Raw genomic sequence first — 27,346 nt, forward strand, 5'->3', positions numbered from 1 at the left:
CTGTACACATACGACGTCCTCTGTCCCGGGACCTCACGTCGACATGTACAGAATGAACATAATGCACGTGACATTATCTATGCTTTGTGCAGCAAGTCATAACACACTCAGATATTCAGTGTTATTCACCACAAACTAAATATAGACATAAACATAAGATTTTATTTTCAAAAATTCTAACAACATAGCGAGTGAGATACAATATTAAAAAAGGGACACAATTAAGACATTAATTCAAGTCAACTTTAACAACAATGAATATAGGTTTTTACATTATGATCAAATCAAAACAATAGACAAAGACAACATTCAGAATGTATTTGGCCTAAACAGCAGATTCATTTGACAGAAAAAAAGTAGTTCATCAGAGTTATCAATGTATTTATAATGCGTTGTGACAAGAAAGGGATATTTTCTTGAAAAGAAAAAATAGGACACAAACTTAAAATACGTTATTCCCTTTATAATATGATTTTAAAATCCAGCAACGTTTTGACCAAAGTCCACATTTTCTCAGCTTTACACATGTTTACATACTTAAAAACATTGTTTGTCAAGCTCTCAAACCCCTCATATATTTGAAGTGCCTCAGCTTTCAGCAACAATCTCACGTGCGTAGAAATCATTTATGAAATAGCGCTTATTTTGAAAAGCAACAGTTCAATTCGTCCATTTTTATGAAACGATTAATTGGTCAGTCGTATTAAGTTCCAGCATATCCCTCTATCTATTAAACATTTTATGAGTAAACTAATTATCTACTGCTGAGAATATCTACCAATTATTAAAAAAGTGAAAAAGTATTGACCTAAAAAACATGTACAAAATATAAACCCACTTGGATAATTTGGATCTTGTCAGAGTTTTTCTGCACAACGTTTCAGTTTATTTGCTTCAGCTCCCGATTTTTGTTCCTCATATGCCTCTTACGCATTCTGATTATCCACTGAATCGTCAGTTTGGCAAAATTGGCAGCCTTGAAGAGAGCCATGAAGCAGCCACAGAGAATGGCTATGGAGTTCCACGGGTTAGCAGTCACGATCTGTTTGGAAGAAGGCAGAGCTGAGTTACAGACCGACACACGGATGCAGACGGCTCTAATCGGGATTTTTTTTAAACATCCAGGGGAACTCACCAGTCGGATTTCTTGAATATACGGATCCCGCCATTCGAAGACGGCGAAGAAGAGCTGATTGCTTTTCTTTGAGTCGGGCCTTTTGTCATTGAATTTCACCACAGCGGACTAGAAGATCCAACACAAACGATAAAAGATGAACGCTTCTAAAATCTCTCCCGTACGTTAGAGCGAGCGCACCGGTCAGACGTGAATACCTCTTGCCGAAACTCCACAGAGTCATTGTTTTTCCCAGACGTCTTCACTAAAGACATCTTGACCCAGGTCCTGAACCCTCCAGAGAAAGTCCACATGGAGTAATTCTTCTCACAATCCCTCATGAAGATGGATTTATTTGCACTAGAGAGTTAAAAAAAGCACAGGTATCAGTGAATGTAAAAGGCATGACGTAGATATCCAAGTTAACACTAAATTGGCATTTAACCCTCCTGTTACCTTTAGGGTCAATTTGAGCCCATTCAATGTTTAATGTCGGTGTTCCTTGGGGTCAATTTGACCCCAGGCTGTTTTTCACTGTGTCAAACATAAGAAATATCAACTTTTTTATTTATTTAAAGGGCTATTTAGGTAGTCAACAAACAAACATAAAGTACCTCACACTTAAACTTGGAAAACAATATTAATTCTAATAATTTTCTGGAAGTTTTAATTGCTGGGGTCAAATTGACCCAGAGGGTAAAATATATTAGTAAATGTGAAGGTAACAGGAGGGTTAAATGACATAAATACTTCCATGTGAACTATCAAGCTGTCAGTGCTTTATCTATGGAGTGATTATTTTCCTCACAAGAGATTAAGCCAAACAACAAACGCACCAGGAGAATCCTCTCGGACCCACTGCAGCTCTCAGACAGCACTCACCTGTCAATCAAGTCACCGAAATTGGAAAAAAGCATGTAGGTGATGGCGCTGAAGTCCTCTTCGGTTTCATTGAGACTGAACTGCATGAAGATCAACTCTTTCCTTCGGACCTCAGTTGGGCCGCGGACCACCAGAGCTCGTATCTGTGGGAGCCGGGTTAAGTTGAGCGTTAGGCCTATTTATGGGTCCTGTCGTTTCTCCGAGTGACAAAATATAAGTTACAAAGAATTCAGCTAATTTAATATATTTTGTACTAGAGATCTGTTTGTTGGACCGAATTTATGATTGACTGTCAACGTTGGGGAAGGTAAAGATTTTTTTTCTCCTTATTTAACCCTCCTGATGCCTTCGGGTCAATTTGACCCGATTCAATGTTTAACCCTCCTGTTACCTTTATATTTACTGACATATTTTACCCTTGGGGTCAATTTGACCCCAGCAATTAAAACCTCCAGAAAATTATTAGAATTAATATTGTTTTCCAAGTTTAAGTGTGAGGTACTTTATGTTTGTTTGTTGACTACCGAAAGAACACCGACATTAAACATTGAATCGGGTCAAATTGACCCGAAGGAATCAGGAGGGTTAAAATTACTTTAACATTTTTATTTTTGTGTTTCCTTATGGCCCTTCTTAGCCAGATGCAAGGTTACATTTTACTTTATTTATTATTTATTTTTATTTATTATTATTATTATTATTATGCATTCTTACTTTTGAAGGTTGTATTTCTGTAAAAATTCCTAAATAAAATATTAAGTATAACATTAAATAAAAAAGAATTCAGCTAAACGTCAGCATTTCATACAGAACCCACGTCGCCAGTAAAATGCACATATACAGTCTTAGGAATGCTTCATTTGTGTCTTCATGGCGTCTTGTTGTATGGAGGACTTAAAATGACTTAAGTATAAATAAATAAATAAATGCATGAATAAATACAAGAATAAATAAATAAATGCTTAAATAAATGTATAAATAAATAAATACAGGAATAAATAAATAAATGCTTAAATATTCATTTATTTAGACTTAAATCATTTTGAGTCCTCCATATTGTTGTCTCCCGTCTGTACGTTTTAATCATCACTTCACTGGTTTCAAACCCTCCCACCAAAGGACTGCAGTTGAAAAACACCCAGCTGTTGATGCATCTGTCCCTATGAATAAATAAGTCAATACATCTTGTTTCTGTTAGAACAATAAGTGATGTATTTAATATAATGTTATGGACTGCATCCCACACACTTGGTTAGTTTGTGCAGCTGCGAGCTGTAATTCATGTCTGAAATCAGCAGCTGGATGTTTTCATCGCTGACCTTTCGTTTGGAGAACGGCCCAAAGTACGTCACGTCTTCCATCGCGCAGTCTCCTTCTTGAGGCTTTCCCGGGTCCACTAGAGGTGGGATGTAGTCGTGGAAGTGATGTTTGCAGCCCAACAGCTGAGCTTTGCCGGGATACAGAGCAATACCTGCACACATACACACACACACACACAATAAATTATGAACGACTGAAATAGAGCCGCGAGCCCTCGGACATCTATTGGTTGTCCACAGTGTCGACTGTGTGACATCACCAGCATGATTAAAGTTCACATCACCATAAACTCTTAAGAGTCCTGCTTTTAAATAACAGTGTCGATGGCAGGAAGTAACGAAATGAGACAAACTGCATCAGATCAAATCAAACGTTTGTACCGAAGGAACCTGAGCAATGTCCGATAAAAGAGCGGTTCCCCGAAAAAAACATCAACGTTGGTTTTATTAATCTGCAGTAATTTAAACAGTCACACGTTCTGTAATGATGCCGGGTTTACTATTCATCTCACAGGAAGGGGCTATCGTAAAAGCTGCTTTGTGGTGTTTTACTATTATTATTATTCAACAAACTGTGACATGAATGAATCTTTCTAATCTAATCAAAAGGTTTATCGTGATCTGATGTTTTTATAGCGATGCGTGTTAGCCTAACACACCATGTTGCTCCTAGCCAGCTAGCTTACATAGCACTGTTTTATTGTTCGGTTGCATAACACGTTGTATGTTTTAAGTTCAAAGGTGTGCACACATTAGTCTTGCACTGTTTAATAATGTCTCTATTAATTAGTAGCAAAGGTGCAAAGTATGCATTGACTCGAGTGATGAACTAAAGTGCAATTTTGATGCACGTCTCCTGAGTGCATTATGAGTATTTATATTTTCTAATCTACTTAATTTAACCCTCCTGTTACCTTCACATTAACTAACATATTTTACCCTAGGGGTCAATTTGACCCCAGCAATTAAAACCTCCAGAAAATTATTAGAATTAATATTGTTTCCCAAGTTTAAGTGTGAGGTACTTTATGTTTGTTTGTTGACTACCTAAATAGCCCTTTAAATATATAAAAAAGTTGATATTTCTTATATGTTTGACACAGTGAAAAACAGCCTGGGGTCAAATTGACCCCAAAGAACACCGACGTTAAACATTGAATGGGGTCAAATTGACCCTAAAGGTAACAGGAGGGTTAAGAGTTAAATATTGTACTTTTTAAATCTCTATATTTATAGTTATTACTTAAAAAATGTAAAAGGTGTACAGCATAAACAGTCAACGTAGTCATATTTGACCTCTGCATTTAAGTCATCTTCAGCAACGTGTTTGGCTCAAGGACACTTCGGCATGCGACCAGGAGGAGCCGAGGATCAAACCCCCAACCTTCTGATAAAGGTCGGCCCGCCCTCACCCACAGCGGTTTGATCTTGATTAAATGACCCCAGAGTATATAAAGTAGTTGAAACTGGCTCCGACTTGTCAAGCTACAACATGAACAATCTAATTATTCAACACTCTGGAATGCACAAGAATTCCTCTTCCCTGTGCAGCTTAAGTCGACCTACATGTTAATATTCCTGCACTTTTTCTTCCCGACATAATGAAAGATTCTGAGTATCCTTCTGCCCACTTTGGCCGCCGCCCACTAAAGCAGTCATGTGTGTGTGTGTGTCATTTTCTACAAACCCGGCGCCAAAAAGGAGTCGACCTCTTTGTAGGTGACGGACATAACGGGGTTGTTGAGTTTCTCCAGAAAGTCGGAGATGTTCTGGTAGGCCAGGAAGATGGCCACGCCCGTCAGCAGCAGGTAGATGAAGATGAGCACCACCGTGAAGACGTTCCTCAGGCAGGTTTTACTGAATCTCCTCGATGGGCCGCTGCCCTTGTTGTCATCCTCTGTAGTGAAAGGGAGCAGGGAGGTCAAACTCACCGCTACGGGGTCAAGCTGAGCTGCTGTGTGAGTTGTTCTGGATAAAAGCGGCGTCACCGTCACCTTGCGAGGTGCCGTCGTCGGGCTCCTCGCTCTCCAGGTCCTCGATGGCGTCGTCAAAGAAGCCTGGAGACTGTGCGTTACCTTCATCCTTATCATCGTCATCAATTAACTGGCAGGTTGGGAGAGGGACAATTAAGCAGAGGGGAAAAAAGACTTCCTTCTACTCTACATTTCACGAGGAGATATTGTACCGTCACTACATTCATCCGATTGATGCAGATTAATATTAGCAATACAACAACAAAAATCAGCAAATACATGATTATACTGTATATTATTAAGATTCAATTCAATTCAATTCAGTTTATTTGTATAGCCCAATTTCACAAATTACAAATTTGTCTCGGAGTGCTTTACAATCTGTACACATAGACATCCCTGCCCCAAAACCTCACATCGGACCAGGAAAAACTCCCAAATAACCCTTCAGGGGGGAAAAAAAGGGAAGAAACCTGCAGGAGAGCAACAGAGGAGGATCCCTCTCCTAGGATGGACAGATGCAATAGATGTAATGTGTACAGAAGGACAGATTTAGAGTTAAAATACATTCAATGAATATGACAGAGTGTATGAATAGTTCATAGTAGGCATATTCCACGATGGAGACCTCCACGATCCATCAGGCAGATGGCGGTGGGGAGGAGGAGTGGCGGAGTCTCAACAGGACAGTGGCGTAGTCATGAGCAGGAATTCCACGACCCAGACGATCCATCAGGCAGATAGGATCTATGCCGTCTCATAGGGTCCGATGACCCCATGAGACGTAAAGTCAAAAGGACTTCCGGGGAGAAAGCAGAGTTAGTAACGTGTGATTGAGAGATGAAAATTCATCCTTAAGGAGAGAAAAAAGAGGAGATAGGTACTCAGTGCATCCTAAAACGTCCCCCGGCAGCTATAAGCCTATAGCAGCATATCAAGGGGCTGGACCAGGGCAAACCTGATTCAGCCCTAACTATAAGCTCTGTCAAAGAGGAAGGTCTTAAGTCTACTCTTAAACGAGGTGACTGTGTCTGCCTCCCGGACTGAAATTGGAAGCTGGTTCCATAAAAGAGGAGCTTGATAACTAAAGGTGAGATCAGATCTAAAGTTCTCGAAAGTGATGTACATAATAATAATGTGAATGTATATCATCCTGAAATGGGAGTATTTTAACATCTGTTACTTTCACAGTATTTTGATGCTTCTGTAATTTTACTGAAGTAAAATCGTGAATGCAGAATTCGTATCTGTAACAGAATGTTTTTAGTAAAATCCAACATTCAAGATTTTATGTCAGCAAAAAAGTATTAACAGCCAAATATACTTAAGTAACTGAAAAAGTATACTTTGTTGGGTCCATTATTATGTTTTTGGCCTACCGGTACATCATTTTGGAGGAATATTATAGTAGATGCTTTAACTTCTTAATGTTGAGGTTATATATGAACAATATTAATCAGTAAAAGTAACTACAGTTGTCACACACATGTTGTGATGTAAAGAAAATACAACTTTTCCCTCTGAAATGTAGAGAAGTAGTACAAAGTACTCTAGTAAAGTAACTCACGATTGTTCAAGAGTATAAATATACAGTTACTTTCAACAACTGCTTTTTTACTTTACTAAAATATCGGAGTACTTTCTCCAGCAGGAAGGCACTTCACATGCATCATGTGAATAGTCCTTAAACATGATTGTAGTCTCTTTCTATGCTGGAGCAGACACGATGTCCACACTTCCACGATAATGACCAGGCAGAGCCACAGAAAGCATGACGTCAGCTCATTTCATGTTTTCGGGAAGCTGCTGTAAACAGCAGCCGTCAGCTGTACAGTCACATGATGCGTTCACTGTCCACACCTGTCAACCCGCGCTGTGTTCGCGTTATAGACACACGCGTTGTAGAACAAGAAGACGGTAGCTGACTTACCTCATTGTATGACTTGGATCTCTCCTTCCCGAGCATTCCTCTGCACTTCCTCCACTCACAAAACGCTGGCTCTGCTCCTCCGGGGGAACCGTTGGGTTATTTGTGCGAAGTCTGAAAACTTATTTTTATAAATAACAGATGCATTTTGGAAAAGGAAACGTAATTCCCCTGGTGTTTAGTCACAGTTTCCGCCCTACACACAGAGAGAGAGAGAGAGAGAAACAAACACACACTACACACTCATGGGTGTTTTGGCCCATCCCATCAGGCGCCTTCCCGCCCGCGCTCCAATAGTAAAACCGTGTGTCCTTAACGCGTCCTTGTTTCCTTTCCTCCTTCCCTTTGGTTTGCCTTAAGGTGCAAATTGTCCAAAAAAAGTCCATGTCCAAACTCTATGGTTCACAAACAGAGATGAAAAATGACCTGGGCATAAATGCCTCGTTCTTTTTCCTCTATAAACATTTCACTATATCTCCTTTAAGGCGAAACCAAGTAACCTCCCTGTTGGTGGATGGGTTCCTGTTTGTCAGTTCATTCTTCATATTGTTAACAGTGGTGGAAAAGGTAAGTTTATTTATTTAACACATTTCATACACAAAGGTAACATAAAGTTTTTTGCATAAAGGATCAAACAAAAACCTGTAATAATCTATCACACGTATACAGCCAGCATTAAACATATGTTTGTATCACTAATTATGCAGAATAGCCTATTTCAGAATAATATATATTATTTGATTATAATCAATGATCCGTGGATGTGTAAGCTTCACTAATGTTGCATCTGGTAAAAGTGGAGCTAATTTGAATTATACTGCTCCTGGGCTTACTCCATACAAAAACACCATCATCGATTAGTTTATTTAAATGATGTATTATGTGTCTGAAACTGCAAAGTAACTTGTAATGTTGTCAAATACATGGGGTAAAAAGTACAATATTTGCTCAAGTAAAGCTAAAGTACCTTAAAATTGTATGTATGGTTCTTAATGAAATGTTTTTAGATATAAATTATTCTTTACTGACTGTTTCGGTGAAATGTCGACTACATTAAAACAATAAAAAGGAGTTTGGGAAAAACTACATGAAGGTTTGTAGAATGAAGACTCAATTTTGCCCATGCTTCACTGTCTGCTCTTACTTGCAGTGTGTTCAATATTAAGGATAGTAACTTAATTTTGAGGTAATATACATGCCTTCAAATCTTTCAAGTTGTGTGAAAATTGAGAAAATAAATTCATATTTGTCATTCATGTCTGTGTCTAAAGTTGTTCCTACATAAATTAATGTGTATTTTTATCCGCATGTTCCTATTCTTAGATGTGTTGGTCCCTAATATACTCATTCATGCTATCCCTATGTATTTGTGTTTAATATAATTATTATTTTCTTTTACTTAAAAATGAATATTTTTGTATTATTTAATTTAGTTGACACTGTTCCAATATCAAAATACAATCCTTTATCTTATATATAATTTGTTTGATATCTATTCTTCTTTCACAAAAATGGAAATGAGCATTGACACAGTAGTGTAAAACAGTTATCTTATTTGGCTCTATAACAAATTGAAATATAATTGCTTGGGTAAATACTTACAACTAAAAGACAGAGCCAGGGTAGTGTGTGTTTGTGTGTGCGTGCGTGTGTGTGTTTGTGTGTTGACTGCCAGTTCTTGCCTGAGAATCATGTATCATCACATTAAGTCCCTATCGGCTGACTCTAAAATGTCCGACGGCCGTGAACGCAGCACCAGCTCCTCGCTGCGTAAAGGGAAGTCGACGACAAAGTGTCTCCTTGCGCCAAACGCGTCCTAACAGCGGTCACAACATGGCAACAGCGCGGTTTTGCGTCCTGGCTGTTGCCCTCTCTGCCACTTTAGCGGAAGACTTTAAATTAAAATACAAGCCAGCCACGAAACCTGTGCGGCTATTCACAGAGGAGGAGCTGAAGCGACACGACGGCAGCGCGGTAAACTTTGGAGTTTTTAACCCATCATCCGCGGTGGTGCGATTGTTGCGTTCACGATAACGATTTATCTCTCTTTTCCGTCGTGTTTAAGGAGGGACATCCTATCTACATGGCAGTAAAAGGAGTAGTGTTTGATGTAACCAGGGGAAAAGGTAAATAAAACACTCAAACCCTGGAGGTTATACGGATTTATAACACGATACAAACAATTGCCTGCTCACTTAAATGTGCTTTTATTTATAAAAAACACATGAGCTCATTGATGCACACTTGAAAGCTCTCCAGTCCTTCTCCAGAGCACTAGGCTTAATCTGCTCACACTCAGACCATGCATGTGTCCACTCAAAATGTACAGATGTTTTGAATTGATATCATATTTGACACATTGCAGAGTTTTATGGAAAAGGTGCACCGTACAACGCCCTGGTGGGTAAGGACTCCTCGCGAGCTGTGGCTAAGATGTCCCTGGACCCGGCAGACCTGACATCAGATACTGTAGGTCTAGTGTTTTTATCCAGTTGACTGTAGTGTGGAATGACAGTGTATTAGTTATGGTTGACACCCATGGGTGGGGAGCACCGACATCTGACACCTGAGTGGTAATTTCTGAATGCACCATACATGCTTTTCAACCATATTGCTCTTCCAACAGTGTTTTAGTATTTTAGAATTTTGAATGGATGAAGCAGTAAACGCACCCAAAAAAAGTTGCATCTATAGAGTGGACCCGCGACTCGACAGGTACCAGGTAAATTCTAGAAAAACCTTCGTCAATCAAGGCCATAGACGGTGTAGAATAACATGCATCATTTCCACTTATCTGTCACACAAAGATGCACTTTATTCAGGTGATGAATGGATATTTGATCCAGCTGGAGTTCTGGAGGACTATACAGTTCCACTTCCTGGTATTCCAATAGCACTTTGCACATTTGAAGACTGCTCTGTGCGACTGAAAAGTCATGTTGTAAACGTGTTGTAAAAATATTGTGAATTGTAGTAAATGACTAATTTATTGGAACGAGAACAATGACTTAATGGTTACAATGTATTTCAGCACTTGAGGTGTTGGTGACTAATGACTAAAAGCTCTTTATTTGTTCTACTGGAAGTGTTGGAGGACTTTATTTATTTCCAGATAGTTTCAAAGTGCTGCTTCCTGTATTTTTTTTTCTTCTTTTGCCAACAAAATATATATTTATTTTTTATTTCTTCCTGCTTTCTTACAGTGCAGACACTTTGCTGCTTGCTCTCACCTTTGCATTTTTTCTGCTACTACCTTCTGATATTCTTGTTTTTCCTCTGTGAGAATATTTGAGCAGCAGCTCTACACTTGGAAATCACTGGGACTCTTTCTTTGTAGATCTAACAGGCTAACGCCGTATTTCTGCTGGTTAAGCCAGAAATCCAGGTTTAATTATGGATCCAGACCTTCACCTGAATGGCCATTTCAAGACAATTACACAATCAGTCACCTGAAGAATATATCAAGGTTCAGGGGATTTATATCTCAACAGGATTTGGAGAAACGTGTCCATACATGTATCATCAGGAGACTTGACTACTGTCACGGTGCGTTCACAGGTCTCTGTAGAAAGTCGATCAGAAAGCTGCAGCTCGAGTCCTCACTAAGACCAGGAAAGTGGATCCCATCCCCCTGTTATGAGGTCTTTGCACTGTCTTCCTGAGTGTTTTAATGGATGTTATTTATTGTTTTTCAATCTTGTTTTCTTTTGCATTATGTTTTGATGCTTTTAATTGTTTTATGTGAAGCAATTTGAATCGCCTTGTTGAAATGTGCTTTACAAATACACTTGCTTTACTGTAAAGATAGTAATGACCCCAAAAGGCTTCACAATCTGCATAACACATGACTAGTGCTCATCAAAGTTCTGGTTTTCCATTTGTACACAGACGGGCCTCATGGAGGAGCAGCTGGAGTCTCTGGAGAGTATATTTGAAGAGACGTACAAAGCAAAGTATCCCATTGTGGGCTACACAGCATCACGCATCCTCTCTGACGATGGAAGCCCCAACAAGGCCTTCAAACCAGAGGACCAGCCTCAGTTTCAAATCAAAGAAGAGTTTTAATCTCATTTGACCTTTTTTGTACAATATAGTCTATCTATCTATTAGAAAGGGGGCGGGTGGTGAGCTGACAGAGCCGATGCAATTAACAAACTAAACATCACGCCTTATATTGCCTCAACTTAAGTTTTATTATGGCTTCCACTAACTATCATTTTTGTAATTGATAGTGACGAGTTACTTATTCCTTCAGTCTGAAGAAATTCAGTTTTCAAATTGTAAGTGTTTGAAAAAAGAAAGAAAAGTGTCTTATTTCAAAAAGCAATATTTGGCCTCCATAAATGATTGTTGCCTATTCATTTTCTGTCAGTTGACTTTTCCATTAATTGCTTAAAATGTAGATTTTAGTCAAAAAAAGTTGTCATTTAATGTTTTGCCCTTCAGTCTATTTATATACTTGTAAAAAACACTGCCTCTGCAGTTCTGTGAATGTTTTCTACCGTATGTTGTTTTTGTAGAATTATCATTAAAGTCTGTAAATCTCTAAACCTCTTAAAGAGTTTGTTTCACTCGAGTTTCACCGCTCGCTGCTGCTGAGATGTAATCTCGATCTGATCTGTCTTTATGGCGGCTCATGACTCACTCATGTCACCTCCAAACAGGCGACATAAATCCTACGTCCGGGCCTATATAGCACGCTCCGATCAAAGGTCATCGGCTCCGGTGTTGAGACAGGTGACTGACTTTCAGGTGGAGCTGCGCGTCTCGTCCAGCCAGAGCGTCCCGCTGCAGGTGAGTCTCGTCTGTGTGTGTGTGTGATCGCAGCTCGAGTTGAACCTCCCACGTCACTCCGAGTGATCGACGGCCGAGTTCAAAGGACACAAGCCCTGCCCTTGAGTCTGCCGGGCGAGAGCGGAGCGACGCTCTTTATCAGGTGGAGGTTGTGCTGCGAGTCGACCACTGCAGCCTCGGCCAGACTGGGAAACACTTTCTTCTGCTGGAGCTCGTCCACCAAACCGGAGCCAAGATGCCCAAAACCGTAAGACTCTCAGGATTTTACTGAAATGATATAATTAAATGCGTCACTGAAATGTCTCTTCCTGGTTTAAAGTTTTTTTTAAAAAGGGGGGGGGGGGTTTAAGAGATTCATCTGTCGTGCTGATAATGAAATGCCGATGTCTAAATACTGCGACACTTTGAAAGGAGCATAAAACTAATTTAAGGGTTTTTGACTTTTTTTGGACAGTTTTTAATCAATGATTGGTATTTCTATGTTCAAGCTTGTGCGTTATTTCCAAGAGGCACCTTTTTTCTTCTTGGCATTTACTCATTAACCAAAAGTAGAGTTTGACCCAAGCTGCTCACATTCCTGGCAGAAACAATGCCTCTGAAACGCTCCTTCGTGGCTCTCACTGTGTGGCGGTGCAGAACGAGTGATTTAGTCAAATGTCAAGAGTGACTTTCATCATCAACGAATGACTGTCTGGTTCAACTGCCCCCCCCCCCCAAATCCCCTCCCCCCCTATTTGATTTTGTAAGACAGTCATACATAATCAATTTCCTATCCAAAACGAGAACAAAAACATTTGTATTAATTTTCTTTCAGTACGAAATTCTCCAAGCTCGGCATCCGCTTGTAGGAAAATTGATAAGAAAAGCCAGATTGTGCATTATGACTGCAGCTCCTCTCATGTTGACTCTCCAAGGAGAAATCCTCTCTCGGGAGGTCACGCTGACGTCAGCCTCCACTCGACTGACGTTAATATAACTCGACTTCAAACATTATGAGTCACGGTGGCAGGTATCGCTCGTGCTCTGGAAAAATGCTTCAGATGTGACTCAAGAGGTTGAATTCTGTCTTTTTCTATTTGAACGGTTAATCAGTAAAGTAAAAGTTTCGTAGAACAAGATAATGGATAAACTGAAACGTAAAAGTCTACAACGTTTGGAAGGAACGCATCGGACGTCATCTCACGCTTGTGGTCGTGGAAACGGTTGAGAAACATAGTGGAGGTTTCATAAATGGATGCTCCAGTTTGTGTTGCCCAAGTTTCAGTGGGTTTATCTTTATGACACCTCGGGTGTGCTCGAGTACAACTTAATAAAATGATTGTGTAACTGCTACAAGCCCGATCTGGACTGCAGGCCAGGGTCATGCAGTTGTCCTTTGGTGGAAAATAATGAGAATCATTCTCTAGAAAACACTTCTCAGATTGATGTGCCAGTTTAATTTCTGTTGTTGCTAAAGTGTTTTATCTTACTAACGAGGATAAAATCTAAAGGCAACTTGGCAAACTGGGAGTATTTTGATATTTTAATCTGCTTATGTTTAACCTTGTGGCTTCTTTGGAATGGTAGTCCAAGGTCTGATGAGATAGGGAGCAATTATGGTTTATGAACAATCCTTTTCACAGCTCCAAACTACTGACGCTTCACATTTTTTTCTTTTCTTTTTTACTATGAAAAATGTTGTTTCATAACCACCAGAAACAAATGTGCCCCAAATCAATATTTTTGCAAAATTGGGCATGCTGACACAGAAATGCAGGATTGATGGATTTCGATATAAATCGGGGAAAGTGGCTAAATGCTGGAATGAGAACGGTTGTGAATTTCCAAACGTAAACGCTCCCGTTGTCACGTGACTCACAGATGTGTTGTTGCTGCAGGTCAATGTTCGCGTCACCACCTTGGACGCGGAGCTGGAGTTCTCCTTCCACCCCAACACCACCGGGAAGCAGCTCTTTGACCAGGTTTGTGACTGGAGGACCAGACCCCCAGGAGTCTCGTTAGTTTTCATGAACACAAAGTAGAGCCGCGCCACAAGTCCTGTTCACGCCGAGACGTCACATTTATTGGTGGGAGTATCCGATTGGAGAAAATGATTGCTGCTGTTTTCAGTCGAGGAAGAAATATTGAGATATTTTGTGGAAATAGAACTGTAAAAAAATACTTGCACAGAAGTATTATCATCCAAATCCACTCAAAGTCTCAAAAATCAAAGTATTTGTGATGCAGACAAATGGCCCCGACGATACTGTTATAATATTATTGGATCATTGTTACTGCTGCGTTAATATGGAAGAAGCTTAATATTGTTATAGTTTGTTAATATGTGTTGAATGTGAAATCTTCATTTCAGCAAATTAGCTACAGCTGTGAGACAAATGCAGTAAAAAGCTCAATATGTCCCTCGGAAAGGTGCTGGAATAAGTATGAAGTAGCATAAAATGCAAGCCTTTTGAAAAGGGTTTAAAGTTAAAGTCCCTCAACATTGTAAGTAGGTGCAGTACTTGAGTAAATATAGTCTGTTGCTTAAAATAAGACCGATTATTTCAGCAATCTGTCTTATCAAATCTTTTCACACTTTTAGAAAAAATGCACAAACAATGAGGGTAACAATGATCAATAGCTTGTTCTCCGTCATAACGGGTCCCCGAGGCTTTAAAGTCTCTTCACCACGAGCTCCTGTTGTTGTTCAGATGTACTCTCTCATAAGTGAGACTCACAGTTGGGGCATGATCCTAAAACCAAAGGAGCAGAATACTAGTGAATAAAAGTTAAAGTGAAGAATGAGGGAAAATACGAGGCGACGTCTCTCTCTTTGTGTTTCAGGTTGCCAGGACCATCGGCCTGCGTGAGATCTGGTACTTTGGGCTTCAGTTTGTCGACTCCAAAGGCATCTCTACCTGGCTGAACTCTGATAAGAAGGTAAATGTGAGACGCCACTGATTCAGAGACCATAACTGAGACATTGTTCCCGTTCATCAGCTGTTAACCTGAGGTTTCTCTACTGCTCTTCTTGCAGTGAGAGTATTCTTACTTCACTGTATTCTAATATATTCTTTAACTTTATCTTATTGATGACTTAACTTTCCTTAATTCTATCTTGGAATATTCTGATATATTTTAAAGGAATGAACAAACTTCATATTTTATCTACATGTACTCCTTTTTTTTTTTTTTACCATACAGCTTTTTTTGGTCTGCCCCCCCCCCCCCCATATGATTAAAGGTGTTAGGGTATTTAAAAATATTGCTTAAATACTCTACATTTATTTTTATTAAAGACAAAGTTATCCTAGAATTGTTCACGTTGAGGTTTTATTTTTTTATTTTTTATTTTTCAAAGTATGTTCAAGGTTAGCTTTCTTATTTCTACCGCAGCCATTTTAGGACTTTGGGCTGTCTATTAAATAAGACCTCGCTGTACCTGCAACTGGTTGTGTATTACTTATTATGAAATTGTATCATCCTATTTTGTGTGCTTTTGACCCCGAAACACATGCGGGATTACATATTTATTTCCTCTTGCAAGTAAGCCCTGACTTGGAAAAAAAGTACTTTATTTTACTCTCTTTCTATTTTAATGTGCACTGTCTTCCTGCCTCTACTTTATTCCAACACAGCCGTACTATTGATGTCTCTCTATGCTCCGCTCCTCCCAGGTGATGGTCCAGGACGTGAAGAAGGAGACCCCCCTGCTGTTCAAGCTGAGGGCCAAGTTTTACCCAGAGGACGTGACCGAGGAGCTGATCCAGGACGTCACCCGCAGGCTCTTCTTCCTGCAGGTGAAGGAGGACATTCTGGGGGAGGAGATCTACTGCCCTCCAGAGTCCGCTGTGCTGCTGGCCTCTTACGCCATCCAGGCCAAGTACGGGGAGCAGGAGAAGTCTGCTCAGAAGCCCGGTTACCTGGCCTCCGAGCACCTGCTGCCCAAGAGGTGAGTGAGAGTGAGAGTGTGAGCTCTGTGTGATCGCCGGTGAGATCACTAGTCGAATAAAACCTTTCAATTCCTTTAATTCAATTTCAGCGAAAAAACTGTCAAAAGCTATCAAATTAAACACTTTATGTAATTATATAGATAGTCAGGGAAGTAATGTTGTTCAGAGGCATACAACGTGTATCCATAGAAGAGGTGGCTGCTCATGGAAAAGGTCAAAAGACTGATTAAAAGAATACTTTAACTTCCCCAGAAGATCACAGTTATATTTAAAGAAACAAATGATGATTTCTTGATATTTTGGAAACAGGCCAAATATGAACCAATAGTCCAGGCAGATGTTATTAAGTCTTCTGTTCATAAAGGAAAACTCGTATATTAAAGAAATGAAGTCTATTCTGTTTGACGTGTTTATGTGATGGATGATGACAGAGAGGACTGAATGCTCATGGTCTGAGATGCAACTTGTTTTAAGACTCTAAATGTGTGCTTTGCTTTGATTCCTGTGGGCAAATAATCATAAATGTATATACACTACCGTTCAAAAGTTTGGGGTCACTTAGAAATGTCTTTATTTTTCAAAGAAAAGCACTGTTTTTTCAATAAAGATAACGTTAATCAAAAATACCCACTATACATTGTTAATGTGGTAAATGACTATTCTAGGTGGAAACGTCTGGTTTCTAATGAAATATCTCCAGAGGTGTATAGAGGCCCATTTACAGCAACTATCACTCCAGTGTTCTAATGGTACATTGTGTTTGCTAATCGCCTTAGAAGACTAATGTCTGATTAGAAAACCCTTGTGCAATTATGTTAGCACAGCTGAAAACAGTTATGCTGGTGATAGAAGCTCTACAACTGGCCTTCCTTTGAGCTTGAAGTTTGAAGAACAAAATGAATACTTCAAATATTAATCATTATTTCTAACCTTGTCAATGTCTTGACTATATTTTCTATTCAATTTTCAATTCATTTGATAAATAAAAGTGAGTTTTCATGGAAGACACGAAATTGTCTGGATGACCCCAAACTTTTGAACGGCAGTGTAGTTTGAACTCAAAAGGGGTTAAACAACAAAGAAGAACTTTACATTTGACATGTGTGCATCAAGAAAATGCATGAATGAAAAAGAATAATGTAAATCATGCAGCTGAATAGCTCCCTCAATGACTCAAATATGAACCTGTGTGTTCGTGCGTGCTCGTAATGGTAGCTGTAACAAGACAATGCAGCGTGTGTTTGATTTGTACACACACTGTTGACTCGCTCGCCAGCGGGCTGCTGATAACTGGTCTTTCCCCTCAGAGTGCTGGAACAACACAAGCTGTCCAAGGAGCAGTGGGAGGAGAGGATCCAGATTTGGCACGAGGAGCACAGATCGATGCTGAAGTAAGGGATAAAACACTCCGACGGGAAGAGTGACTCCATAGGTAACACGCTGTTTGGGTAGCAGCGCTTCCCGGACTCCAAGACTTGAGGTGCTCTTTGGATGAGGACATACAGAAAACCCTCTCTCACTCTCTTTTAAACTATGTATGTTTGTCATGGCAACGCGATGTTTGTGCTAAATCCAAACTGCGAGGCGTTCTGACGTCGCCAGCGAGTCAACCTGAGCTCGCGGATCAAGTGAGATCTGAAACGAGGAGGAATCTTCCACTTGAGTGTAGATGTGTACGACCCCAGTAGAGGGCGTCATTCGGCCCACGATATTCATCGTAGCTGAAATAACGAGCGACGTACTGAACTCAAATAATGGCGTTGTTTACAGAAACAACAACTTTAAAATCTTGGTCCCAATTGAGGCCACTGTGTTTATCCTGTGATCTGGACGCTTTGGTTTTCTTTGTCTGGAATAAGTAGCTGTTGGCTAACTGTCAGACAGATGTTGCTTTTTAACTGACTTTACTGAGTCATTTTAGTGACTTTACGGCTCCTCTCCACTTGTGTTTAATATTGCACCGCGGTAAACATTTACAGAAAGTAAAAACTAAATTCAATGTGTTATTATCTTGTTACGCACAAGTTAAATCATGGCGATGGCTGAGAGGAAACAAACACTGGAAAACTTGGATTAAGACACTCGGGTAGACATTAATCCACTTTTATCTTGATTTCGGCAAATATGTATTTGATGCTATATTCATGCTTTGAAGTGGTCTCCTTTTTAAGCTCCTCCCCCTCCATGTCTTTGCTTAGAATCGAGGTTCAATATCATTTTATAGAAAACACATTTTTTAGGACTATATTGTTTATTGTAACAAGAACAAACGGCTACGTGGAGGTTGACGTAAAAATAAATATTTAATAATGACTTAATAAAAGATTACATATTTGGAAATTGGACTTCTATTTGCATTTTAGATATGGAAAATATTTACTGACAACCCTTGCCAATCCCTTCATGAATCTATTTAGATTTAGCGTTAGCATTTGCAAATATCCAATGGGTTAATTAATGTTTATTTGCATTAGTATTTGCTTTTTGACTTTATAGAAATACACATGTATTTGTTCATTTTACACATTTTTTTGGATTCAATAATACACTTTACCAACTTTGAATTGGATCAACATGGAGCAGGAAATGGAAGCTAACTCTTCCAATTGAGTGACTAAAGAATCGACTCTTTTATTTCCCCTTAGAGGAAAAGAGGAACGCTATCATGACCCGATGAAATGCGTGTGTGTCTTGCTTCCATGTTTTCATCCTTCTGTTCAACCCCGACAGGGAAGAGTCCATGATCGAGTACCTGAAGATCTCTCAGGACCTGGAAATGTACGGCGTCAACTACTTTGAGATCAAGAACAAGAAGGGCTCCGACCTGTGGCTGGGAGTCGACGCTCTGGGGCTCAACATCTACGAGAAGGCGGACAAGTGAGTCAACGCATCGGGGACTCGCCGGCCGACATATCTCCTGAGCGTTTATTGATTTGATGGCATGCAGGGAGGGCGACGCGCGAGCAGTCGTCGACCTCTTGCTACCTTCCCTTCCCAGTCGGTCAAGTTTTTAAATAACACGTTTGAGGTTATTGACCGAGTTTCTCTAGATCCCACTGCAACATGTTGTCACGTGCGGAGAGTTTTTAAAGAGCTCGCCGACTTTTTAAACATCCTGTTGCGTTTGTCTGATTTGTCTTCATCCTGCAGGCTTTCCCCAAAGATTGGATTCCCGTGGAGTGAAATTAGAAACATCTCTTTCAACGATAAGAAATTCATCATCAAGCCCATAGATAAGAAGGCTCCTGTAAGTATTTTTAAGGAAGTGTTACAACCCTCGGAAGCTTATCGAGCGGATGTAAATGTGTAAAGATAAAGCCACGAAGCCGCATTAATGAGGGGCACATTTACGGGAGAATAACGGGATTAAATTTGTATATTAAAAATGAAAAATGCCAAATTTAACAATTTTGGTTAAATCTGGATTTACTTTTGAATGTGATTTGCAAAATGTTCAATTTATTCTTGAATGATTTGTTAAATCCTCACGATTTAAATGTGGACGTCGTTTAATCGTTGCTCCTGTTGCATTGTTTACTTTTATTTGATTAAAAAAAGGAGAGAAAAAAGAAATAAAAATGATTCTAATAAAAATATATATATATACACTACCGTTCAAAAGTTTGGGGTCATCCAGACAATTTCGTGTCTTCCATGAAAACTCACTTTTATTTATCAAATGAATTGAAAATTGAATAGAAAATATAGTCAAGACATTGACAAGGTTAGAAATAATGATTAATATTTGAAGTATTAATTTTGTTCTTCAAACTTCAAGCTCAAAGGAAGGCCAGTTGTATAGCTTATATCACCAGCATAACTGTTTTCAGCTGTGCTAACATAATTGCACAAGGGTTTTCTAATCAGATATTAGTCTTCTAAGGCGATTAGCAAACACAATGTACCATTAGAACACTGGAGTGATAGTTGATGGAAATGGGCCTCTATACACCTATGGAGATATTTCATTAGAAACCAGACATTTCCACCTAGAATAGTCATTTACCACATTAACAATGTATAGTGTGTATTTTTGATTAATGTTATCTATTGAAAAAACAGTGCTTTTCTTTGAAAAATAAAGACATTTCTAAGTGACCCCAAACTTTTGAACGGTAGTGTATATATAATTTATTACCATTTGCTTTCAGAATTACATCCTGGTTATAAAGGAAATTAATCATAAACCACGAGGAAGTTTATTTGTCAAATAAATGTCATAAAGCAAAAATGTAACCCCAACTATACCGATGAACGCTGACTCGTCGTTTCACTTCTCAAGGATTTTATATTCTACGCTCCCCGACTGCGAGTCAACAAGCGCATCCTGCAGCTGTGCATGGGCAACCACGAGCTGTACATGCGCCGCCGCAAGACCGACACCATCGAGGTCCAGCAGATGAAGGCTCAGGCCAAAGAGGAGAGGCTGCACAAAAAGATGGAGAGGTAAGGGGGAAGGGCAAGAGTTCAAATAAAGTTAACACTCGGCTTGGTCTCTCGGCGATGGGATTTCAATCTTTTGGCTGTGATCAATACGTCTGATCGGTCTTTTGTTCCCCGCGTCCTGCAGGGATCAGCTGGAGAGTGAGAAGAAGAAGAGGGAGGCCATGGAGAAAGAGAAGGAGCAGATGGAGAGCGAGAAGCAGGAGCTGATGATGAAGCTCTACCAGTTTGAAGAGACAACCAAGAGAGCCGAGAGAGGTGAGACACAGAAGCTCAGCTCTGACTCATTATGGACCACACTGGTCATACTGGTCATACTGGTCATACTGGTCATACTGGTCATACTAGTCATACTGGTCATATTACTCTACAGAAACAAACTACACAAGTAAATCAACAGCATCATTTCTGTCGTGAGGTCTGACACGTGTCAGCGGGGCTTTTCCGCCCTCTTCTGTTTATTTGCTTGAACTGCAGCTTTACAATACAAAGGTCAACAGTTAAGTAAATATGTTTTGTATTTGCTCACAAATACTCGACAATTAAAACAATTTCTTGGTTTTTTAAAGAATGATTATCGCTAAATTTAATTTTAACTTCCTCTTTTTTTACAAATGAGAATGCAGCTTCCTGCACTTGAAAATAGGAACGTGTTTTGGATCCTACTTGAATCTTTGTCAGTTCAGAAAGTTTTTGGTTTTGTGGAAACCTGAGATTTATGTTCACTAATGAGCTCCATGATTGCAGCTGTGGGTCATCCAAAAAGAAAAACAGGGGGATTAAACATCCACAAACAATTAACAATGCAATCAAATAAATAAAAATAATCCAAAATGCCATACTTTTAAATATCAAACTTATATGTTAATTATAAACATATTCGTCATCAAGTACATAAAATACTGCATATTCAGGGTTTGTAAGGCAAACAAAGTCTGGAACCACAGCCTTAAGTAAAACTAATTATTAATAATAGCTCCAGAATGCCATAAAATAAATAATCTAAGTTATCCTGTAGAATAATTTCACTGACTTTGTCCTGCAGAGCTTCAGGAGCAGCTGGACAGGTCCATGAGGCTGGAGGAGGAGAGGAGGAGGGTGGACCGGGAGGCAGCCCGGCTGGAGGCTGAGAGGATGGAGGCCATGATAGCCAAGGAGGAGCTGCTCAGGCAAGCTGAGGACCAAATAAAGAACCAGGGGCAGCTGGTGAGTTCACGCTGAGAGGAGCGCGGCACTCCTTCACGTGAGAAAAAGTGGTGTTAGAGAAACACTCATTACACAAACAGAGCTCCTGCACTCAGGGTAAACACACATTAACTGTTGTGTTTGCAGTTTGAACTAATGCTTGCTTTTAGTTTGGGGGATTTTTTTCGGGGATTTAGTTTCTCTTGCAGCATGAGAACATTCTTTAACCCTCCTGTTACCTTTGGGGTCAATTTGATCCCATTCAATGTTTAATGTCTTTAAAAAAATGATTGACATCATTTTTTTTCTTCATATTTCATGAGTTTTCCTAATTTATTGGGGACAACTGGGAAAACATCAAAGTCACATGATGATATGTTTTCACTGTCCTGTACACAACTTGTACGCATCGGTGGTCTTTGAGGGTCAATTTGACCCCAGGCTGTTTTTCGCTGTGTAAAACATATAAGAAATATCATCATTTTTATTTATTTAAAGGGCTATTTAGGGAGTCAACAAACAAACATAAAGTACCTCACACTTAAACTTGGGAAACAATATTAATTCTAATCATTTTTCTGGAGGTTTTAACTGCTGTGATCAAAAAGGGTAAAAGATGTTCGTACATCTGAAGGTAACAGGAGGGTTAAGACTCCTCACTCGGGAGAAAAAATCAAATATTCACGATGTCACTGAGGAGAACGAGGCTGATTTTGATGTTTTTATGCCATTTTATTGGAAGTTGAATCGGAAGTCTTCATTTGTAAAGTCAGTATAGCGTTCAGGTAAAATACCCTGGAATTAGAACGACTCCATTTATTTCGTCGTGGGTTGCTATGCGCTCATCCATTCACAAAAACACACCAGATAGGCGTCTATTTTTGGGCTTTTTTCTCACGACACCGTCGGTTTGTGCGTCCTCCGCCAGGCGGCGGAGCTGGCCGAGTACAGCGCCAAGATCACTCTGCTGGAGGAGATCAGGAGAATCAAGGAGGAGGAGGCTGAGTCATGGCACTGCAAGGTGAGAATCCAGCATGCGATCAAAGGATGTACCTGTGTGGGATTAACGGGGAAATGTCAGAGCAGACTCGTATTTCCTGCTCGTCCTCTTTTCAGTCGTTTTTTTCTTCTTCTTTATCTCAATCCCAATTTTTTTGATCTGTGTCCTGTATGAGCTGCATTTTCTTTTCTCTATCTTGTGTTTGATCACTTATTGTAGTACAACAAATGATTAACTTGTATTTGGTTCACCAGCTGATGAACAAATGATTAACTTATATTTGTTAACCAGCTGATTAACAAATGATTAATTTATATTTGGTAACCAGCTGATGAACAAATGATTAACTTATATTTGTTTCACCAGCTGGTGAACCAAATAAAAATTAATCATTTATTGTACTAACAACATAAGTGATGTATTTCAGACCGGAGCCAATTGGGCAACACTTTATTTTAAATCCACTCGTTTAGCAGTTGTCAAGCAGTATATAAATACTCAATACATGTTTAAGAACACACTGTGATGTTTTTGTACGCAGATATAAGATATATGTTTTAACTACAGTAAGTGGATGCTGGGGTATTGGGAGATAATGTAGGTCAATTTAGAAAAAGCACAGTTGTAATAAATAAAACAAAACATGAAATGTCTTCACAGGAGAAGTTAAGAGCTACAAAAATAATAATACTAAATACCTTAAATGCCCTCATAGTTGTGTTCAAGTACATTATAGTGTGTTGTTAAATGTGTGTATACTGCTCTCCAAGAAATCTATTGTAACAGTTTAATTAATTAGTTAATTAATACGGATTAACTGATCAATGAAAGTTGGAGGTAACAGGTTGTAGTATTGGATTAAAAATATAAATGCATATAAATTCACAATACAACAATCCCTAGAACTGCCCTGCTAGTTTCATATTTAAACTCATGACATACATATGTTTACAATTTGTGTATATATAATTTGACACCTTTTTATGTTTATTTTTTCTAATCCCTATCTGTCACACTCGTCCTTTCCCCCACACATTACTTGTGTTTATGACAAACAAAGCTTAAACTCCTTGATCCTTGAGTGAATAAATACAACCAACATCCATCCATAGAAAAGACTGTCATGTCGTCATAAGCCAGTTTTTACAAAAGCGAAATTAAGACCTGAGATGAGAGTCCGGCTCTGCCTGCTCGTTCCATTCCTCCATAAACAGTCAAAGACATACTGATACTTTCATTAGACCGTCTGTATGTTTAGGTCACATGTTGTTCTGTAGATACCGAAATCCATCATAACCGATCCTTCTTTTCGGGTACCATTTGAATGCCTCTATTTTTATCTGAAACTCTGATTCAATAGCAGTGTTTTGTTCTGTCGCCGTTAAATAAACTAACCACGACCTCTCCTCTTCGTCTCAGGCTCGGGAAGTGGAGGAGAATCTGATGAAGACGAAGGAGGAGCTGCACAATGTGAAGAGTTCCAACTACGCTTCCGTTCAAGCACTCGTTCAAGTTCCCGTTCAAGCTCCCGTTGAAGCTCCTCGCTCCTCATCCTCCTCCTCCTCCTCCTCCTCGGACAACGAGAGCGACCACGAGCACAGCGAAGAGCAAAGCACCTACAGCGCCGAGCTGCCGGCGCAGGAAGTCAACGGCCACCACGAGGAGGCGGAGCGGCTCACCGAGGCCGAGAAGAACCAGCGCCTGCAAAAACAGCTGAAGGTGCGTTCAGGGTCCCAGGATAAAACGCACCTAAAACGAGCCACTTTACTTTTGAAGTACAAACTGATCAAACCACAGTTCAAGTACATTGTTATATGTATACTTGTTACATTGTAATATTCAGTAGAACTCATTTTACATTCGATTTAATTGTTTTAAGTACATGCTGGTCAACAAATAAGAAAGGAATTGACACAATCCACCTTCTATTCATCTTTAGATGGAGATCACATAACTAATATCACCCATACAGTTCAACAGAAAAACAGTAATTTGATGATATTAGAGGATCAAGCCGATTACCTTGATGTACGTAGAGCTGCTGTAACAGGGTTATTCCGCCTTAGAGCGCAAAGCCTGAAGATCATCGTCATTGGGAACAAAATAAAGTGTGTCTTTATTCACATGGTGCTCATCAACCCGTATCCGCAAACGATACATTCTGAATTTTTACAGTAAATAAAAGATTTTCAGAGATATTTGGTTTCCCCGAGAAACCACATAAAACTGCAATTTTGCATAATTTTTGGCGATATTATTACTAAAGATTACGCCCAAAGATTAATTTTTTTAGTTACATTATTATTATTATGAATATTATTATGAATATTATTATTATTATATTTATTTAGTTTATAATTTAAAAGAAATTCTTATGTCCAGTTTTTGTTATATATTCCTGCAAATAAGGTGGCTTAATGTAGAGAAATCTACAGAAAAAAACAACTGTTGAGTTGCTTAACATTTGTTTGTAATCTAAAAGCCTCCATCTGTCTGCAGCAGTCATCAAAGATCGAGTGTCAGTCGAGCGGGAAGTATTGCAGCCGTTAAATCTCATATGTCACAGAAACTGAGGAACAGCTTCGAGTTACAGGAAGGAAATCTTATCCTCACACATTCACTCTGGGACATTAGAGGAAAACAATAACTGATAGAGAAGTAGTTTAAGTAGAAATCTTCATTTCCATTTAAATAAATGCCTCTTTTCTCTTTCTGGGTTTTTCAAAGGGAAGCGCCCACTCAGTCTTTGATTGCTTCTCGCTGACTCAGCGAAAGCTGTGCTAAGTTTTAAAATAACTGAAAGGGTGGGTTCAGGTTTTTTTTACATTTTCTTAAAAAGGGATGTTGTATTTCTACTGCCATGCACTGGGATGAAATTACAGTTTTTATGAATGGAGCGTAGTGTGTTGTTGAGAGCGATAATCAGATCTTCGAGATCGTATCTTTTAAAAACACGCAGAGAGGATTAAACTCGAGACGTGGACTGTCAGTCGATCAGGAAGTTCTGCAGCGACCAGACAGGTTTCAACTGCTGAACTAAGTTGAATAACAAGTCAATAATTACAAGAGGAAGATTTTTTTATTCTGACACCTTCACTGTGGGACATTCGAGGAAATGAAAAACGGCGGGAAAAGTTAATTAACAGCGCACGAGTCGTCTTGTGGAGTTCGTTGAAACGACCAATGTGAGAACACTTTACATTTAGATTGGATCTCGTCAGAGTGGCTCCGGTGTGAAACGCTCCGGTGTGATGAGTCTTAAATGCCGTCCGTCCTCAGGCCCTGAGCGCAGAGCTGGCGGAATCCCGAGACGACAACAAGAAGACGCAGAACGACGTCCTCCACGCCCAGAACGTCCGAGAAGGCCGCGACAAGTACAAGACCCTGCGTCAGATCCGCCTGGGCAACACCAAGCAGAGGATCGACGAGTTCGAGGCCTTGTAGAAAACCTCAGACCTGAAGCTCTCGCCCCAAAATACCTCGTGAAGGCCCCCACCCCCCTGTTCGCCGACGCTTCCTTTTTTAAATTTAAGTGTGATGTAATCACAGCCACATCAGATATTTTTTTTTTAAAGACCCAGAAAAGCGTGAAGCTTTTATCGGTTTAATTTTGCTTTAGTTTTTTCTTTGCGGCACTCAAACATCTCCGATGTGCTGCGTAGTCCCGTTGAAACATATCAGGAAGCTGGTGGGTTTTCTGACTGTACGAACAAATTAAATTAAATATGAACGATCAAAAACTTTATTGCAATTTGGCTTCTTTTTTTTTTAGGTTTGTTATTATTCCAAACAAAAGAGGTTACATTTAGGTTAATTGAATGAATGTCCCATATTGATCAGGGACTTGTAAAACTGCAACTAAGAGTAATTTTACTTCTTCATTCTTGTATTGATTGTTTTTTATTATTACGTCATGTCTTTGTGTCGCTTGTTTGGTCCAACCAAAAACACAAACATATTAAATACATTTTAGCTCGATTAATCACTTTAAACAATTAATCTTCTTCTGTTGGTCACCTTCTCTTTTAACTGTGCACCTGTTTTCACCTGTCCAAATAACATTGCAATGTATTTAACTAGTTTTAATACACGTATATCCTCACATGGTTTTTATGATTTTTACATCAGAGATACAAGTAGCAATGAATTTGTATCCCACACAGGCACATCTAATCCCAGAAGTTTCTAGACCCCGACCTTCTGCTTCCCGTCCTGAATTCACCACATCCTGTTTTTGTAATTCCCTGATGTGTTTGTGTTGCCGACGACCCAAGCTCCAAGAAAAACACTGGCGCCAACATTTCCCACAATGCAACTCAATAACTTTCAAACTCAGCAAAACAAATTATAATTCCTACATTTTAAATAAATGTCCCAATTGTAATCTCAAACCAAGATAACCCTGATGACATCTTCCGGGTTGTTTTTCCAAAAAATAAAGCAGATTATCCTTTAAACCAGTATGGAAAGTTGTATTTTCCGACCGGAAATGAATAAACTCTGATATGAAACTTTACTGTGTACTGGCTCATGAATATTGTCCTCTTCCATAACATAATAAAACTATTCTTTCCATAAATATTCCTTAATTTCCTGTGTGTGGCTATAAAGTTGGAATGCAGCCAGCTCACCATGAAGAAGAAGATGAAGAAGATTAAGAAGAAGGAAAAGGATGTGGCTTTTATAAATATTTACTCACGGAAAAAACGATGGTTATCATTAGTGTTGCTAGACAACTTGTGAAGCCAGTAGAGCCACTCTGTTTAAATAGCCACTG

At 39.4% G+C, this 27,346-nt stretch overlaps 3 protein-coding genes across 3 annotated transcripts; 2 read left to right on the forward strand and 1 right to left on the reverse strand.

Moving 5' to 3' along the window:
• Positions 1 to 142: 142 nt before the first annotated feature.
• Positions 143 to 7,471, reverse strand: pacc1 (proton activated chloride channel 1). Its single transcript, XM_056426018.1, has 8 exons — positions 7,219 to 7,471; positions 5,310 to 5,418; positions 5,003 to 5,212; positions 3,316 to 3,467; positions 1,997 to 2,139; positions 1,333 to 1,474; positions 1,136 to 1,243; positions 143 to 1,042 (listed from the first exon to the last, which is right to left on the reverse strand). The coding sequence occupies exons 1-8, from the start codon at positions 7,252 to 7,254 to the stop codon at positions 881 to 883; spliced, it is 1,062 nt and encodes a 353-aa protein (XP_056281993.1). The 5' UTR covers positions 7,255 to 7,471; the 3' UTR covers positions 143 to 880.
• A 1,513-nt stretch (positions 7,472 to 8,984) lies between these two features.
• On the forward strand, positions 8,985 to 11,765 carry nenf (neudesin neurotrophic factor). The gene is made up of 4 exons (XM_056426019.1): positions 8,985 to 9,189; positions 9,281 to 9,341; positions 9,581 to 9,684; positions 11,104 to 11,765. Exons 1-4 carry the CDS (start codon positions 9,049 to 9,051, stop codon positions 11,278 to 11,280), a joined length of 483 nt encoding a protein of 160 aa, XP_056281994.1. The 5' UTR covers positions 8,985 to 9,048; the 3' UTR covers positions 11,281 to 11,765.
• Positions 11,766 to 11,851: 86 nt separating this feature from the next.
• On the forward strand, positions 11,852 to 27,085 carry ezra (ezrin a). The gene is made up of 13 exons (XM_056426017.1): positions 11,852 to 12,256; positions 13,887 to 13,970; positions 14,833 to 14,928; positions 15,666 to 15,940; positions 17,249 to 17,332; positions 18,672 to 18,818; positions 19,092 to 19,188; positions 20,224 to 20,387; positions 20,512 to 20,642; positions 21,430 to 21,590; positions 22,498 to 22,590; positions 23,989 to 24,288; positions 25,849 to 27,085. The coding sequence occupies exons 1-13, from the start codon at positions 12,245 to 12,247 to the stop codon at positions 26,011 to 26,013; spliced, it is 1,809 nt and encodes a 602-aa protein (XP_056281992.1). The 5' UTR covers positions 11,852 to 12,244; the 3' UTR covers positions 26,014 to 27,085.
• Positions 27,086 to 27,346: the final 261 nt, after the last annotated feature.

This window comes from Pseudoliparis swirei, chromosome 11 (genome assembly GCF_029220125.1).
Source record: "Pseudoliparis swirei isolate HS2019 ecotype Mariana Trench chromosome 11, NWPU_hadal_v1, whole genome shotgun sequence".
Lineage (NCBI taxonomy): Eukaryota > Metazoa > Chordata > Actinopteri > Perciformes > Liparidae > Pseudoliparis > Pseudoliparis swirei.